Source organism: Phalacrocorax carbo, chromosome 5, assembly GCF_963921805.1.
Source record: "Phalacrocorax carbo chromosome 5, bPhaCar2.1, whole genome shotgun sequence".
In the NCBI taxonomy this organism is placed as follows: domain Eukaryota; kingdom Metazoa; phylum Chordata; class Aves; order Suliformes; family Phalacrocoracidae; genus Phalacrocorax; species Phalacrocorax carbo.
The window spans coordinates 11,401,401-11,418,750 of NC_087517.1; the positions used below are offsets into that span (position 1 = coordinate 11,401,401).

Here is a 17,350-nt window from a genome sequence, read left to right on the forward strand (position 1 = left end):
GAGACTGTATGGTAAGACTGCTGCAGATTAGCTTTGTGCTAATATACAGACGATTAATTAAGGAAGGAGCAAATTCAGTAGTAGTCATACAAAGAATGTCTGGTTTCAAAGCATTTTGCTTTCAGGCATTTACTGGACTGTGCTTGTTTAAACCTTTCTTAGATTAAATATGTGAGATAATGAAATATATAACAGCTTAGAACATCAGGCCTTCTTAAATGTGGGTTGGTCTCACAGAGTGCAGAAAATCAGCGGTCTTCTCTAAATCACTTTTCTTGAAACAGTAGGGTAAGGCCATATTTATTACAGAATCACAGGTTGGAAGGAACCTCAGGGATCACTAGTCCAACCTCTCTAGGAAGAGCACAGTCTAAACAAGATGGCCCAGCACCCTGTCCAGACGACTCTTGGAGGTGTCCAACGTGGCCGAGTCAACCACTTCCCTGGGGAGATTATTCCAATGGTGACTGTCCTCAGTGTGAAAAATTTCGCTCTGGTGTCCAGTCGGAATCTCCCCAAGAGCAACTTGTGTCCATTCCCCCTTGTCCTCTCCATGGGACTCCTTGTAAAAAGGGAGTCTCCATCTTCTTTGTAGCTGCCCCTTAAGTACCGGTACATGGTGGTGCGATCCCCTCTGAGCCTCCTTTTCTCAAGGCTTTCGTTTAAAGGAAAACAAAAAAAACCACCCTTTGAAAACCTCCATCTCGAAGTGCTTTGCCCCATAAATTCCCATATATGCTTTGAATTTAATTTGCAACCATAGTTCCCCTGTCCCAATGGCATCTGGAGAACTGAAGCTCACATGTAGCTCTGTTTCACTTGACAGAATTTTAAAGTGATGCATCATTTGGGATTTTTGTTTCCATTGTGAGGTGGAAGATAGATTGTAAGCACTAGCTCCTGTTGCACCATAAAAAATAAGCGTTAGGATGCAATTTTACTTCAGTGATTTAATTTTGGAAACTGTTTTATTGTTTGTCCTTCTGAAATTAGTCACAGATGTAGAGCCTTTTTAAAGACATATCTGTTCAAGGTACTGTAACTATTGAAAATTTGACATGGTGATGATTGGACATTGCCAAAAGAGTGTCTGGATGGGAAGCAGCAGTGTTGTCATGGTTACGCAGAGCGCAAGTGAGTTGCTATGGCAATCTTATAGATTTTATTTTATTTTTTTTGGTAGAGTGACCCTTGTTGTTAGACCTCAGCTAGATGTTGGTTCCTTGGTCCTGTACCTTTTTAGCTTGACGAAACAGAGGATGATAACAACAGCTAGGCATATATCAATCATGTCAAGCTTACAAATAAACACTAGCAGATGTTTATTGCTAATATTAGTTCAGGCAGCTATTACGATCTGCAATGCTGGGAATGATTGTCTGTCACAGGCAATGTAACTTGAAGAAATATAGGTTGCAACAGTTTAATGTAGCAGCTTGATACTGCACCTTAGTAGTGAGTGATAAACATTGTTTACTTGAGACAGTAATTTTGTGATTAATATTAAAATACTGGATGTCAGTATTGTGTGATAACCACACAACACTTGGAAAAATTAAGCTTTTAAACTTGAAAATGTACCTGCAAAGTCCGAACAGGCTCGTCTCCGGCATCCTGTGGATTCAGTCTGTTCAGAGGTCTCTTGGGAGGAGGATGGGGACTCCACCACGTGTAACAGCTTTGAGGTGTGGAAGTCACAGGATGAAAAAGCAGCTCAAAATGAAGGCTGCTTGCTTGTTGCCTATTCTTCCAGTTGTTTTGGGAAACCGTTAGCACTTGTTAACTTCCATCAAAAAAAGCTTAATAGTTTAATGTAAATGTGCTCCTGTTGCTCATATTGCTCCAACTGTGGATTGTCGTCTTGAATGATTCTTAAGTTTTTGTAATAGAAGACTGCACCTGAGCAGCACATATCTACCAGTGTGGGTTTTTTGGAAGGTATTTCTAATTAAGTTAAAATAGGTTTGAGCTGCTGTACCATGATGTGGCTCCTGCATGTGCAAGATGTGGCAGAAATCCTGGCTGCTGCTTGCACCTCCGAGCCAGCTGCAAGCTTTCACTGCTTGCCCTGGGGATTCCCCACAGGTCAGATTTGACTGGCATCTAGCGTGTTTGTGCTGGAAGGTCTGGCCCGTGATACTCATTTTGTTGCCGGAGAAATTAATTATTCTGTTTTGATGCAGGGCTTCAGGGACACAGAGGTAGATGCAGACACAGCTGGAAGTGACCAGTGCATATGGAACAGGGGAACTTGGATCTGTGCGTCCTGCGCTCCCTTCTTCCTCTGAGCGTGGTGCCATGCAGCCAGCGTGGGCAAAGTGGGAGCACAGAAGAGGTGCTTTCTGCTCCTCTGTATGCAATTGTTCAAAGGAAATAACAGCAAACCAGTGGTGTCCTATTATTAGCCACACATAATGTAAGCGTGAAAAGAGATGTAACATGTACTCTGTGTGAACGCTGGATGGTGAACTGGAGAGTAGTGTGCTGTAGGCAGCTTGTGTACAGGTAATCGCAGTTTAATTGGAGCTTGAGATAGTGTCCTTTGACTCCTGCAGCATCTTACAAATGAGAATCTCTCAAATATTGTTTGCATAGTGTGCAGATCCATTTGTTTCTTCTTTCTGGGAGAAAGCTTCTCTTTGAGGATGATAATTTGTTTGCCTGGCTATGCTCAGTAAGCTTCCATTCCTTAACTCAGGATGAAGCGAGTGTTGGGAGGTCCTTGGACAGGTCTTGGTGTTGAGAAGGAAAATAAGCATCAGTGTGTGTAATTATGGTAATGCTTGAGCATTCGTGCAACTGAATGAAATATTGCATATTAGAAAGACATTTTTAGTATCTTGTTATTGGCAGAGGTTTCTGTGGAAGGGATGGGAAGGAAAAGCGTTCTCCTGATTCCTAGTTTCCCACCTTACTTTCTGCCTTTGTGTGTCTGCTTCTTATGCGAGCAACATAAAAATGAGACGACGTGCATATGGAGAACACTGAGATGTAAAGATGTGAGATAAAGTGTCAGCAGGTAGTGAGATACATTCTTGGTAGAAAGCTTAATTTCTATTTTTGAAGTCAGAACTACACATCTGATGTGATGTGGGAAGTGGAAGTGATCAACTGCTTATTACACGTGAACCATCCTGTGTTAGTTTCTTTTTCATTTTCAGTTCCCTTAAACTGTTTGAAATAAGTTTAAGCCAAAGCCAAAAATGGAGTTTCCTGGGTAACATGAAGAGAACTAGAGCAGCGTGTAAAAGTAGTTTTGCTCTTTGAGCTTCTCTGTGCAAATGCAATCCAAGTAACTAACACTGTTCAAGACTGTGACAAGTTTGCAAACTCGTTCTGAGTGAAGTTGAGTGATTATGCAAGGAACAGTCCTCAAGTGTCTTCAGCTATGGCCTTTTAAAAATAAAACTTGCTTTCCTAGAGTCACAGGTGAAGTGAAGCAGAACACAACAAATACAGTGGCGTGCAGAGTTCAAGGGGAGTGGAACAGCGTGCTCGAGTTCACCTACAGCGATGGGGAGACAAAATACGTGGACTTGACAAAGCTGTCTGTGACAAGAAAACGAGTCAGGCCCCTTGAGAAACAAGGACCATTTGAATCTAGGTAGAGTATGTGTTTACTGTTGTCTGACCCTTCTTGTCCTAAGCAGTCTGGTGAATGCCTTGGGAAAACCTACAAATGTATGTTATTTGTGGATAGTGCTTAGCAGCAGTGATCTTAATTTTTTATCTTTTAAAAACAAGTGCATAACAAAAATGCAAAAAACAAGTGCAGGCACATGGCTGTTTATCTTGTCTCTTTTATTCATGGACAGCGTTGATTATGAGTTCATAAAATGCCTGCTAGAACAGTATCTCCTTATTTGTTTTTTGTCTTTAACCATCAACTACACAGTAGGGCAGCTGCTGACAAGGGAGGTCACGGAATCACAGAATAGTAGGGGTTGGAAGGGATCTCTGGAGATCACCTCGTCCAACCCCCCTGCTTGAGCAGGCACACCCAGAGCAGGGGGCACAGGAACGTGTCCAGGCGGGTTTTGAATGTCTCCAGCGAAGGAGACCCCACAATCTCCCTGGGCAGCCTGTGCCACTGCTCTGGCACCCAAAAGTTCATTAAGGTTGGAAAAAACACCTAGGATCATCAAGTCCAACCATCAACCCAACACTACCATGACTCCTAAACCATGCGCTGAAGTGTCACATCTACATGTCTTTTAAATACCTCCAAGGATGGTGGCTCAACCACGTCCCTGGGCAGCCTGTTCCAATGCTTGACAACCTTTTCAGTGAATAAATGTTTCCTAATATCCAATCTAAACCTCCCCTGATGCAGCTTGAAGTTGTTTCCTCTCATTCTATTGCTTGTTACTGGGGAAGAGAGACCAACACCCACCTCACTACAGTCTCCTTTCAGGTAGTTGTAGAGAGCAATAAGGTCTCATCTAAGCCTCCTCCAGACTAAACAACCCCAGCTCCCTCAGCCGCTCCCCACAAGACCTGCTCTCCAGACCCTTCACCAGCTTCATTGCCCTCTCTGGACACGCTCCAGCACCTCAATGTCCTACTTGTACTGAGGAGCCCAAAACTGAGCACCGTATTCAAGGTGTGACCTCAGCAGAGCCGAGTACAGGATCCTCACAAGAAACTGCTTGTTGAATAACCCTTCCGTAGCATCTTTAATGGGTGTACAAACAGACATTAGGTTGGCACAGCCAAAACCTCAGAGCCATTCCTGTCTGCTCCTAATTGCTAGAGTAGCTGTAAGACTCAGCTGTGAGCCCTTCCTCCTGTGCTGCACCATTGTGCTCTGACCTGGCTTGGTTTGCCACGCGTAAGTGGAGGGAGTGCTCCTGTTCTGAGACACCTGCATGCGTCAATCCTGTAGTTCGAGGTGGCAAGCGGAGAGAACTTTTGAAAACTGAAGTTACCAATTTATTTTGTAGGAAGCTGTGGCAGCATGTAACTGAGTCTCTGCGGGATGGAGACATCGATAAGGCTACGGAGCACAAGCGAGCTCTTGAAGAACGACAGCGGAATGAAGAGAGGCTTCGTGCTGAAACAGAAACCCCTTGGTGTACTAAATACTTCCTTAAAGAAGTAAGTTCCCAAGCAGTTAGCTGTTGATGGAGGCAGAGCAACAAAGAAAGCAGGTGCATGTATGGGTCTGTGTCCTGTCAGAAAAGAGTATTTGGCCTTAGACCTTATAGTTTAGCTCCACAGGATCCACAGCAGTAAGGTGACATAAGCACTCCCAAACATTTATAGATGTGACTTTACCCTTCACTTCCCAAACACTTAGGTTTTGTGATTCACTTGCAACAAAATGTTTGCCTGTTTTGTGGTTCGATTTCTTTTACCAAGCACTTCCTCATGGCACATGATAAACAGCTTTACAGGTACATGTGCAATTAGGCTGTAACAGAAAATACTCAAAGAAAATAATCAGTAGTACTAATTTTGCTTATGTTGTGTGCATATGAACCCAAGATATTACTGTTAGCAAGAAGGAACATGAGTTATTCTCACGTTAGACCTTTTTGTGTTCTTGGACATTACGTTTTGGATGGAGCTTATTTGTTCGGTGCCTTAACCTGCATTTCAATAATGGTAGTAATAATAATATAGCAAGACTTTTAAGAAGGTGAACTGCAGACTGCCCAGGAAGACTGGGGGCTGCCAGCGTGATAACTGTGAAATAGGCTTTCCTTGCAATCTAGATGATGAGATCCTGCTTGTGGAGAGAGCTTTAGTGAGCCCTATGCAGGAGGGGAGGGCTCAACTAAAATTTATGCACTAGTAGTTTAGATTCTCCTTGTAGTGAAAGCTTTATCTGTTAAACTGTAGTAATGTAACCCACCCCCCCTCCATCTTCTCATACCTGTGGTCTAACAAGGACTTAAAACATAAGCTAAAAAGGTAGCGTTTTGGTTTGTTGGGTTCCCCCCGCTCCCCACCACGGTTCTCTGTGTTCAAGTTCAGGACTCTCTGTTAGCTCCAATAAAGTTTTTTTTGTTCTCTAAAGCTACGTTAGTATTATTAGCTCAGCTTTAGATATTTGTATTTCTAGTATCTAGATACAGAAGAGGTGAAATTCTGTTGCTAATCTGAGATATAGATCTACTCAGAAAACATTTACAGGTAATCCTGAGCTACCTGCATTTCTGGGTAAGCAGATGGGCTGTGGTAGAGTTTATAATCCTGGATAGCTGCACCTCTGCTGGCTTCTTGTTTGGCTTTTTGAAGTAATCTGGATCATGGACTTGAGAAGAGTGGCTTTCCGTCTGGGTTAATTACAAGTGCAGTCGATTCCCAGGGAGCACTGTGGCTCGGCAAGAGTCTGCACATGTTCTGAAGTAGTCTCAGAAGCGTGCAGTGCTGATCTCTGTGTCTTAATCTGTGGGAGTTAAAGGTATAAGCTATGTCCCTCTGATTTTCACAGCTATCAGTCTAGTAGTTGTGTGAAGGGAATTCTCCTGGGGCACTGTCTTTATTATAATAATATTTTCTCTTTAAATTACAGGGAGATGGCTGGGTTTATCATAAACCCCTCTGGAAAACAGTCTCTGCTGCACAAACTCAGCAAACGGACGCTAACTAGAAAAGCTGCTTTAAGATGAGTTTTCCGATTTTTCCCCTCCTTCTCCTCTCTCTCAAAACACAGTAATCATGCTGAGTGTCCCCTTTTTATGTAATTGTGAAAGTTTAAACAAGCATAAAGGAATAAATATACTAGGGCACTTTAAAGCTATTAAAAAATTTCGAAGTTGTAGAGACAGACTTGTCAGATACATTCAAGCAACTTGTTTTTTGTATGATCCAAGAGATTTTATCTGAATTGTGTAAGATTATTCTAACTAGATCTGATTGCAAAAGCTGCCTAAGAGAAGAGGCAACTGATTTTTGGAGTGACATGGGAACTTTTTGCAGAACTTGCGTCAAGCTCTTTAACTGAAACCTGCTCAGTACCCGTGTAGACAACAGCAACAAAAAACTGCTGCTTTTATGCCCAGTGATTAACCTTTTTGGTGAAAACTGGAGGGGTGTTTGAAAGATGTGCCTGAAATCAGTGTTAAGAAACAACTGGATCGTGATGACTTTTTTCTTCAGAGAGAACGCGTGCATGCATCGGAGGAATATGGGATATATGTAGAGACTACTTTTCTTTTTTATGGATTTATAAAAGCAATTAGAATTGTAACCATGGAGAAATTTTTCCTCTGAAACGTTTTAATATACTTGAAGTAATTGACTTGAATTGGAAAAGTAATTTGAACACTTTTCAACTCTTAATTTTATTAAATCTCTTTGAGTGACTTTGATTTTTTTTTTTTGTGTGTCATGTTATAATGTAACAAGGTTTGGCCTATTTTTTTTCCTCCTCCACCTTCCCTTCCCGAGGACTAAGGCTTTCAAAATGAACAGAAAACATACAATTTTGTATTTAAATTTCTCTGCCCATCTAATAATCTCAGAGGTGAAGTATCAGTGTTACGGACTGTCCTTTGGAACGTTTTTGGTTTTCTGCTGTGGTGTTATTCAGAACAAACCAGTGAAATGTGATCTGTGAATACATGGACTGTAGGTCCTGGTTTTTCATCCTACCATAAAAAAAGCGCTGATGATACTGAGGACTGGGTATTGATTTGAAACACAATCAGATATCAGGAAACTGTATTCAGGTACAAACATCCCTTTGTTTTTTTTTATAACTATTTTATTGAAGTCTAAGAATTGCTGGCAATTAAGAATAGTACTTATTATGGCTTTCGTTATTGTTGTAACTACAAGCTACCTTAATTTTTCCAACAGTGGTGCCTTAATCTGTTTTTTCTTCTGATGTAGTCTTCCAATCAGTGTATATAACATTATCTGCCACTTCCCAGCCATGGCAATGGCTGCACCTGATCCAGCATCATGAGAACTCACAACTGTGTGATCTGGTAAGATGTTTTCTGTGGAGAAGATACAAGTGTAAGAATGCATCAGAAGGTTTAAATAACCATGTTAACTTTCAACACAAACTGTAAATTGTGCAAAAAAAAAAAAAAGAGTTGGGTTTATGCACAACTATTTTGATCCTCTTGTACTTTTTCTTTTGCTGTGAAATGCACTGAGATCTCCATGTGAGTCATAGTCCATTTGTGAGAAGTGGGGGTCGGGATAATAAAACTATAAAATGATTAATTTGTTCTGTCTGCTTTCCTAGAGATCAGGTAACCAGGAAGAGTAGGTTGTTATCTTTTATGCTGGAGATCTGTCTGTCTGGGCTTTCCTTGGCCCTTAAAGTGGGGTATTTTGGCACTGTGCGCTTGAGTAGTAACTTTATTCTCCAGCAGAAGAGTGTTTTAGGCCCTGCTGTCTTGTTTGTGATATTCTATACAACCATTCTGTTGTGTTAGTTTTGGATATCCGTTGGGCATTTTCATGTTTAACCAGGAATAAAAATAAAAATTAAAACAGTGGGATTAGTTCCTCCTTGTCTCTGGGTCTGCGGCACATATGGGGTGCACTCCTTGGCCAGTTGCAGGATTTGGGGTAGTAATCATGGTGGCAATGCATGAACTTCCATGGTTCATCGGTACGTGCACCAAACTGGGGTTGGTAGAGGGACAGAAAATACATTGACAACACCGTATGTGTTTCCTATTCAATTTATCTGTGTCACATGGCAGATTTCCTTTCAACAAAAAGCAAGGGCTTTGGTGCAAGGTCCAGCTTTTAATATTGCAGTGATCAGAGCAGAAAACAAACCTTTATCAGCTGAGCATACTCCAGGGATCAAACTCGTGCTTATTAAAATATAGACTTATGACTCAATCACTGAGCTCTGCTTAAAATTCTGATTTGGGAATTTGTCAAGGTGGTGGCTGTAAAACAGACTGAAAAGCTCCCATGTTGACCATAAACCCATTTGTGTTCCTTATATGATATTATTAGTCAAGTTATTTCTCTTCCAGCCTCATCTGGCTTGTGGTTTCACACTAAGAAAGCTGTTACTAATTTTGTTGTGTAAAAATAGACCCAATGCTGAAGAAGTAGTCTTTTAAAATACATGAAACGATTTCTTTTAACATGGGGGTGCTGCTAGGAAAAAAAAAAAAGCTAAAGTTTTCCTTTGCTCAGATGATCACGAGAACTGGAATGGCTTCCTGATGTGGATTTAGTTATGATGCAAATTTCTAGTTACTTCTAGAAACAAAAGACATAGTTGAAAACAATTTTTAAAAAAACATCTAGCTACTGAATATCCAGCTTAAATTGTAAGACGTTTATGTGATTCTTCTGGGAGTTGCAAGCACCCTACGGACTAATGAATGTATTTTTAACTCTGACCAGATTTGATTCTCTTGCATAACTGCTGTTGTTTCCATCTTGTACCTTCTGGAGTGAAGGGAAGGGCTCACTGCTGCTTCCTATGTATATATTTGCTAGAACCACCGTGTGTTCAATGGGGAGCATGGCAAAATGTAGGATTTCAGCTTATGTTCCTTTCTGCCTTTTTGGCTTGATCGGGCTCCACTGAAGTGAAGAGCAAAATTCATATTGATCTCTGTGCTTTTAGACTCCCTGACTTTTATAAGCAGATCTTGGAGATTAAATAATTGGCTCTCTTCAGAGGTGCTGCATACCCTGCTGCTCGTGGAAAAGAGAGTGTGTGACAAGTCACTCCTGTTTAATGCAGGCATTCAGGCATATAATCCTGAAAGCTTGATTCTGGACTTGGTTTTCATGGGGAAAAAAAAAAGCAATATGTAAATCGGTGTTCAAGATTTTAGCCATGGGGAGGGGAATATATTGAGAAGTTTTTTAGCATATTTACAATATAAACTGTCAAGCCTAGGATTGTCTGTCTCCCCAGGAGAACTTGGATTTCAGCCATCAGAATCAGAGGTGTAGCCTTCAATGTCTGGTTTGCACGGGCTGATCCCCCTCTGTCCCAGCCACCTGTGGAAGAACAGGTCAGAGTGTCTTTTTAAAGCCTCTTGAACTGGACTTGGAAGAACAAGTAAACATATTAATCAGTGTTATGGCCAAACAACTTGGCGCAAAACTTGACAGGGAATTCTGCACTGAATGTTGTGGGAGAGAAAGATTGGACAGTCTAGGGGAGTTCAGTGTGTTCCTGTAGTTTATTATCTCCATATCAGAAAAGCTGCCTCATGCCGTCTATTTCTCTTGGGCCTACATACAGCAGAGCAGTGGTTAATATATTAAAGAACTGAGACTGAAGTCAGGCAGGTGGAAAGGTTGTGTTTATAGTGAACTGGGGAGGACATGCTTCAGGAGAAGGGGGTTGGCTTGAAAATGTCATAAGCTGACAGGAGGTACCAGGGAATTGGTGAGAATCTTAGAATTGTTTAGGTTGGAAAAGACTTTTAAGATCATCGTGTCCCACCATAAACCTAACACTGCCAAGTCCACCACTAAACCGTGTCCCTAAAATGAAAGGTATGGTCACAGTTGCAGGTGGAGACTTATACATGGTAGCTGAAGTTACGTTTTATTGTTCAGATTTGATGCAACCTAATTCACTCCCACCCTTCTTTGAAGGGATTAGAGACAATTTTGTTCTGGGCTTTTAATTCAGGAGCTGTGGAAATGATCCAAAGAGGTGGACACAGTAGCGAGAGGGAAAAAACCCAGCTTTTTATATGGGCTGGTGCTGTCGTAGCTGTGCATTTTAGAAAACCAATACAGCCTTGCAGATCTGCTTCCCTGCTCCACGTTGGGGAGCCTCAGTTGTAGAAAGCTTGTGGCTGATGTACAGTTTTCTCCCTTCCCCTCTCTGGTAGGGGTTGATCCATGCAGCTGTGTGCTGGCAAGCAAAGCATTCCTCTTGGATGCGATCTGGAAAGGTATGCCTCTGTGTAGGTGAGTGTCAGGTATGGGCTTGCAGGGCTTCTTAGTAGCAGCTAAGGTTTTTATTACCTTTTGCTCCCAAGGGTGGAGGGATTAAGGTTTGCACAGTGCCAGGGTTCAGAGCAAGGTGTGACTTACCTGTCCTTAATTGCCTTTCCGCTACAGAGGCAGCCTGGCTTGGTCTGGTGGTTACAGGAGTAAAGATCCTGGTTCTGTCTGATCATGTTTCTTCAGGTTGAGCAACACAGCAGAGGGGTGTGAAAGAGTTGCAAGAAGAATTAGCCAACGCATTTGTGTTGATGGTGTTACTGTGGCACAACTCTGGCTACAGGTGGCTGGAAACGGGACTGATGTGGGGAGAGAGTTGTCTCGATGCTCTGTATGGAGACTTCTTAGGGTGAAACAGCAGTGTGTATATTGGTCATGCTTTTTTTTGTCTGTTGAAGAAACTTCTTGCACCTACCTGAACTATCAAGTACACCTGAGAATTCCCGAGTGAAAAAAAGGTGCGTTGGAGTTGCAGCCCATCAGGCTTTTACAAACTGGATGATTGGGTATCTTTGCACTCTATGAAGGACTGTCTGATCAATGAATAATTTTCTTGGGTGCCAGCATTTTTTTCTACTGAGGGTGTGTTACATCCCAAGATTTTTTTTTTCTGCTGCTACAACAGATTTTTTTGTGTGTGTGTTTGTGGAGGCCATTAAAAAAGGAAAATTGAAAATTGTCTCAATCTCTGCAGAATAAGCAGTTAGAGAAACTCATGACAGCAATATGGAACGACTTCAAAAGATAGACACGGAATTCAGGTGCTTATTAATAACAGATTAAACATAATTATTTTAAAAAATAATAAAAGGAATGCTTTGCATCATTATACATTTAAAGTACAAAATCAGTTCATATATATTGTTGCACTTTAACCAAAATATTGATTCCACAGTTCACTGTATGTGGGAGGAAACAGATCTTATAAATAAGTTACGGACTAGATCTTAGTTCCATTTTGAAAAACAAAACGAAGTTTTTTTTCCCATGAGCTAAATGCTTCTCACTTATCCTCTCGTTCCTCATGATGAGGTTTTTTGCCTGCTGGGTCACTGCATATTTCTGCTCCCATCACTGTCCTGGTGCTCCCCCCCTGGAGAAGCTGTTTTGCTGGCCTCGTTGTCCGTGTTGTTATTGAGGATGTCATCGCAATCCATCTGTGCCATCAAGTTGAAGCGCTCGGCCACGCAGTGGGCGGTGAGGCGAGCCTCAGGGTCGTGGTCCCAGCACTCCGTGATGGTGTCGCACAGAAAACGCATTCCCTGCAGTCAGAAGGGCTGAAATTAAGATCTGAAGGCAGGAGGAAGAGGAGCTAGAAGCTGATCTAAAGCCATCATGGCGTTTTACCATACTTCTGACAGCCTCCTGCAGAAATGCTATTTTTGGCCAGGCTTAAGCACAGGAGGAAGCAGCCTTGGTAAGCTGTGGCAAATGCCAGCGCTTGCACCATTACTGGCACTGCTTGGTTAGACCAGCAGCCTCAGCTCGCCTGGAATCTGGTCCCATTTTCCATGCTCCCTGGAAATTGGTTTGTATTGACTGTGAGATTTAAATAGGGGTCCAAGGGAATTAGGCCCTCCTGCTGCTGACTCAGCCCTGTCTGTTCAGATCGGAGCGCCCTGCAATTGGGAGGGACAGGAGAGGTGCAGGTGGTGGCCTGCAGGCTGGCTGCGTGGCTGGCAGCTGAGCCCAGCTCCCTGGGTTTCAAGCCTGTGCTCTGGCTGTTGCACCTGGATGGAGGGGAGGGGTGGGGGGGAGGTTCAAAGGCAAGCTTGGAATTAAACCACTTAGAGATGGCTTCTTGTTCTAGCAGCTTTCTGAAAGGGTGCAGCGTGCCAAATAGTCATTGCAGTGTGCAGCTGAACTTTGTTTTCTCGCCATTTAAATAGTGTCTTGGTTTAGGTGGGAATGGGTGCTTCCCAGTGTGCTCCAGAACACATTCGGTTCCTCTCAGTTAAAATAGTTATGTCTCCCAGTAATGTATTTTTTCCCCAGTTGTGTACTGCTCTGAAGAGTCCCAATATTTTGGACTTAGAAACAAAATGGCAGTATTCGGCTGGTATTTTTCCCACTCCTAAACTAGTAACACAGGTAGCACCAGAAGCTATGTTGAACTTCCCTTTGCCTATATAAATTCCTATCGTGTGCTATTGCTTTTTACATTGTTGTCAACCAAGGTTGCCACATGGTTAAAAACATCATTATTCAAAATAAGGCTTCATGTTTTTCAGTGGTTTTTGCGTATTTCTTAATTTGCAATTAAGAGAACCCAAAAGTCTCAGACCAAAGCAAGAGGAAAATGCGAGTCCTACAGAGATGTACCGTCATCTGTCCTTCTGCACCTTTCTCTGAACTCGCTGCTCTCCACTAAGGTTTATCGTACTAAATCTTCTGTAATGGGTGAAGATTAGAGCAGGATTGTGCAGCAAAACTGACAGATGGTGTGTTTCGGTGCCTCTTATGTCACTCATTTATTAGCTTAGTTGAAAGGATTTGAGGATAATTGATTAACATGCAAAAATGAGCTAGCTTAGCTGAAGCTTCTAAAATAAGCCTTTTCTCAAACAGACCATGGCAGTGTCATATGGCTTAGTCATTAGATTTTCTGGTGTATTTTGCCCCGAAATAATGATATTTGTTTGCAGTTTGCCTTGTAAGTAGTGATGATGATCTTTTGGATGGTACAACTGGAACATCTTGTTACGCTCACAAAATGGACTCAGTTTGGGTTTTACATTTGATTATCTCTGATTTCCAAAGGATGCTGAGTTTTACAAGTATATTTTTAGTGCCAATATTGACATAAGCTGCCGCTGCTCCTTCCCGTCCTGCACCAGCCCTTTGGTTGTGCCAGTACAACTGTCTGTTCCGCTGCTTCGTGATCAGGATCCAGGAATTTACCTGGTCTCAATAACCACTTTTTGGTTTTTTTTAAATGTGGTGGGGTGTGAAGTGAGGTAAAAGCATGGACTTAAGGTGTTTTGTAAGTTATCTGGGTGGGGATAAATTTCTTCAGTGGAATTTATTGTGCCGCTGTGCAAACAGTTGCCCTGGAGCTGCTGACGGGCAGCATGCTGGGCGAGTCAGCTCGGTCGGAAATTCATGCTTATGTCTGCTGAAAATCTTAAACCGTGGTCGACAATGTAGTTCTTCACCTGACTGAGCGTGATCCTGGTGCTTGGAACATGGAAGTTGGAACATTTGGAGCTCTGGATCAAACTTGTTTTTGTTGGTGCGAATGTCTATGCGTGCCTCCTGTTTGGGTAAGTAATTTGTCACCCTTTCTTGGTGTCACCCAATGCTTCCTCCTGCAGGAAGCTGCAGACCCCAGGAGTGGCACAAACCAGTGGCTTTCTGCTGCTTCCCAGCAGATGGTGCTGCCCTATGCTGCATCCTGAGGAAGCCGGTTGGAAAATGCCTGGAAATAGTGTAAAGCCAGGCTTGTAAGGAGATGTTTATTAGATCAGCTAAGATTAGTCAGAGGCAAACTTTCAGGAACACAATGTGGCTTTTCTGTTCCTCTTCCCCAGTGAGTATCAGGTGGTCTAATAAAAGTTGCTACCTATAAGCCTTGCTCTGTTTACATGCTGGACCAACCCAACTACAGCAACATTATTTCTCGGAGGTGATTGCAGTCAGCCCTTCTTCAGCTCAGCAAACAGCACAGTTATGGTCAGGCTCTATCAGAGTGTGATTTTTGACAACCCAAGCCTCTCTGTATTTTTCCTGTGGTTTCAAAGTTTATCAGAGACCCTGGGAGGTGAACGCCTGTGATGAATACTCAAAGGCTTCAAATATGTAGCAGTGCTGACTGAAGTTGTAGTATTTGCCTTCATCAAGGAAGAAGGCTGGGTGAACTTCGGAAATGGACTTGCCGACTGATAGATGGTCCAGCAGAAACCACAGATTCATTTGATGCTGTTTGCAGCTTTGGTTGGTCAGGTTGGGTGTGAGTCTTCGGCCAAATGTGGTTTTGAGAGGAGATATTGTAGGGAGCACGTGGCCTTCTAAGATCATGAAATTGTATCTTTCCTCTTGAAAAGCCCGGCTTTATATGCCATCCAGACAGAGGGGAAGCAGTAGCAGTGTGTTTTATGGGTGGATACTGCAAAATGATGCACTGAACACTGCAAGGCTCTGTGAGCCAGCAGGCTCAATGTTTCAGCTTGTTTTTCAGATAAACTGAACTGTTGATCAGTGGATGGTGTTTTTCCACAAGCTGTGTGAAATTTAAGAAGTACTAAAGTCAGGCAAGATGTTAAAATCTCTGTCAGCGTGCCTGTTACGCTTGTGTCCTCTGCATGGAAGGAAGTATTGGACATGGAGGAGAGAAGTCCATGTCAGGGCCAGGAGGTAGATATGTTTCTGGACCTGGTTGGTCTGGGTGTGCTTGGGGAGGGTTTCAACAAAGCACATCTCATCATTGCTGAAGTATCTCTATTCTAGAGGACTGGGACATGCTTTCTGTGCTTTCAGACCCTCTGAGCTGAAGGCTGGTGAGGGACCTCCTGTTGGCAAGACGTGAGCCTAGCAGGTTCCCTGCTATCAGTTTCATGTGTGTTTCCCGGTTGTTTCACTTGAGGGAGATGCTTCCCATTTTGGTTTTCCTTGCAGAAGTCCTTCTCAAGTGCCAAATCCTGACCTCTTTTGTTAGGGGTAATTTTGAGCTTGAAACCTCCACTACTATGCAGGCCCGTGGCTGGATGCCCCTTCCTCCCCTGGCTGTGTGCGAGGGACCGTGTGTTTCCTGAACTAGTGGTTTCTGTATATGGTGGTTATGGTAGAAATGGGGTAGACTCAAATAACTTACTGTTTCATGAAAATAGCTTGTGCTAAAATGCTCCATTTTGGTGTTATCTGCAAGGTAACTGAATACCATCGCTTGGCATTCATAATGCTTCCTGATCGTGGCTATTGATCAATACATTTTGCTGTACTCCAGGGAAATGGATCTAGTGGGGCTTATGTGGGCTCAGTCAGCCAAGAAGGATCTGGACACAGGGCCCAGGTAGGTTACTGAGGCAGGACAATGTGGGTTGCTCTTTTCTGAACCAGCTACTCCCAGCTTACCTGATGTACCAGCCAGCTGCTTGGGATCTCGGGGCGCCCTCTGCCATGCAGCACGATGTCCCTCATGGTATCCACGCAGGGCTGCTCCTGGACTTTTGACCCAAAAGGCAGCTCATAATTCTTTACCTCTGCAAGGAAGCAACAGCAGCATTACAGGATGTTTTTCACACATTCACTGCTTTGCTTTGGTATGGTCCACCAGATAAAAATAAACTTGTTTTTATCAGTCTGCAAAAACAAACAGATCTGGAAAAAATTTAGAATTTGAACACAGAAATGTATTGCTGGGTTTTCATGTAGAGGTTGTTCTCAGAGACAGGACAGAGGAAACATCTGACCGCCTTCCTGAACCCAAGAGATACAGTACAAAGGATTTGATCTGTGTCTGGTGGGTGAGACATATTTTGAGCAAGTCAAATGTGTTGTGCTGGTGAAAGATGGGAGAGGTGGCTGCGGTACCAGCATCCAGATTCCTGCTGCAGGCAGGGATCTGGTTAAGGAGAAATGGCCCTTGCAGAAAAGCAATCCCATATTGTGGGATGCCAAGGAGAAACTCCCTGTTGCAGAGGTGAGAGGCCACCTGGTTTCTGCCAGCCCCTGCCTGGATGCAAATGCAGGTGAAATACGAGTGGGGAAGGATGGCCTGGGACACTGGCTCAGGAGCAAAGGATGCACAGGGCATCTGAGCCATGCAAGGCTCTCCCACCACCTAGCATGTAGCACATGGCGCGGTTGGAGCAGCTTTCTTGCCAAGGGTTGGAGCTTCTTGCAGCTCCATGGGCTTGTATTGCAAGTAGGTGGGAGAGGGGAGGAACAGAAGAGAGAGCTAGAAAAGGAAGAGAGGGGAACAGGCAGAAGGGCAGGCAGGGGCTAACAGCAGGACAGTTAATTAAATGTTTTGCTACATGCAATTTCGGATGCCAGGATGTGGCTCTGGGAAGTGAGGGGGAACATGGCTCTGTTGGAGGCTGGAGTTTGTGAGTCCCCATTGCAACATAAACTCTCTGGTGTTGTCTGGAAAAAAAAAGAAGTGCTTGTGGCCAGGGAGGGGGAGGCAGCTTCGGCTCTTCCGGCTTGGTTTGCTTTGCATTGCCAGTACTGACTCGGATGTGACTTGGCGGCTGGCCGGCTTTGAGCGGGGGCTGGACCAGATGACCCACTGGGGTCCCGTCCTGCTCCTCAGCTACTGAGCCAGCCCCCTCGAGCCGCAGCACACAGAGCAGGCAGCCGTAGAGGAGGATCTGCCACCAGCTCTTAGCAGCCCTTCGGAGACCCAGACCACCCCAAATCAGGTCCCATGCCAGCAGCAGGGTTGTGGGAGTGAGCCATGGTCCTGTATGGGGAGGAAGGGAGCAAAAAGGCGTGTGGCAAC

At 43.6% G+C, this 17,350-nt stretch overlaps 2 protein-coding genes across 5 annotated transcripts in view; one reads left to right on the forward strand and one right to left on the reverse strand.

Moving 5' to 3' along the window:
* Positions 1-8,180, forward strand: part of OSBPL11 (oxysterol binding protein like 11) — a 58,454-nt gene extending 50,274 nt beyond the window's left edge. For all 4 annotated transcript variants that reach the window (XM_064451160.1, XM_064451159.1, XM_064451158.1 and 1 more), the window contains 3 exons: positions 3,422-3,604; positions 4,944-5,097; positions 6,521-8,180. In XM_064451160.1, coding sequence (XP_064307230.1) covers positions 3,422-3,604; positions 4,944-5,097; positions 6,521-6,598 — 415 coding nt within the window. In that variant the 3' untranslated portion in view covers positions 6,599-8,180. The remainder of the gene's footprint in view (positions 1-3,421; positions 3,605-4,943; positions 5,098-6,520) is intronic.
* Positions 8,181-11,655: 3,475 nt separating this feature from the next.
* LOC104043241 (TGF-beta receptor type-2-like) overlaps positions 11,656-17,350 on the reverse strand; it is a 33,720-nt gene continuing 28,025 nt past the window's right edge. Inside the window, exons 6-7 of the mRNA XM_064451165.1 lie at positions 15,979-16,106; positions 11,656-12,170 (exon numbers count right to left, since the gene is read on the reverse strand). Coding sequence (XP_064307235.1) covers positions 11,958-12,170; positions 15,979-16,106 — 341 coding nt within the window. The 3' untranslated portion in view covers positions 11,656-11,957. The remainder of the gene's footprint in view (positions 12,171-15,978; positions 16,107-17,350) is intronic.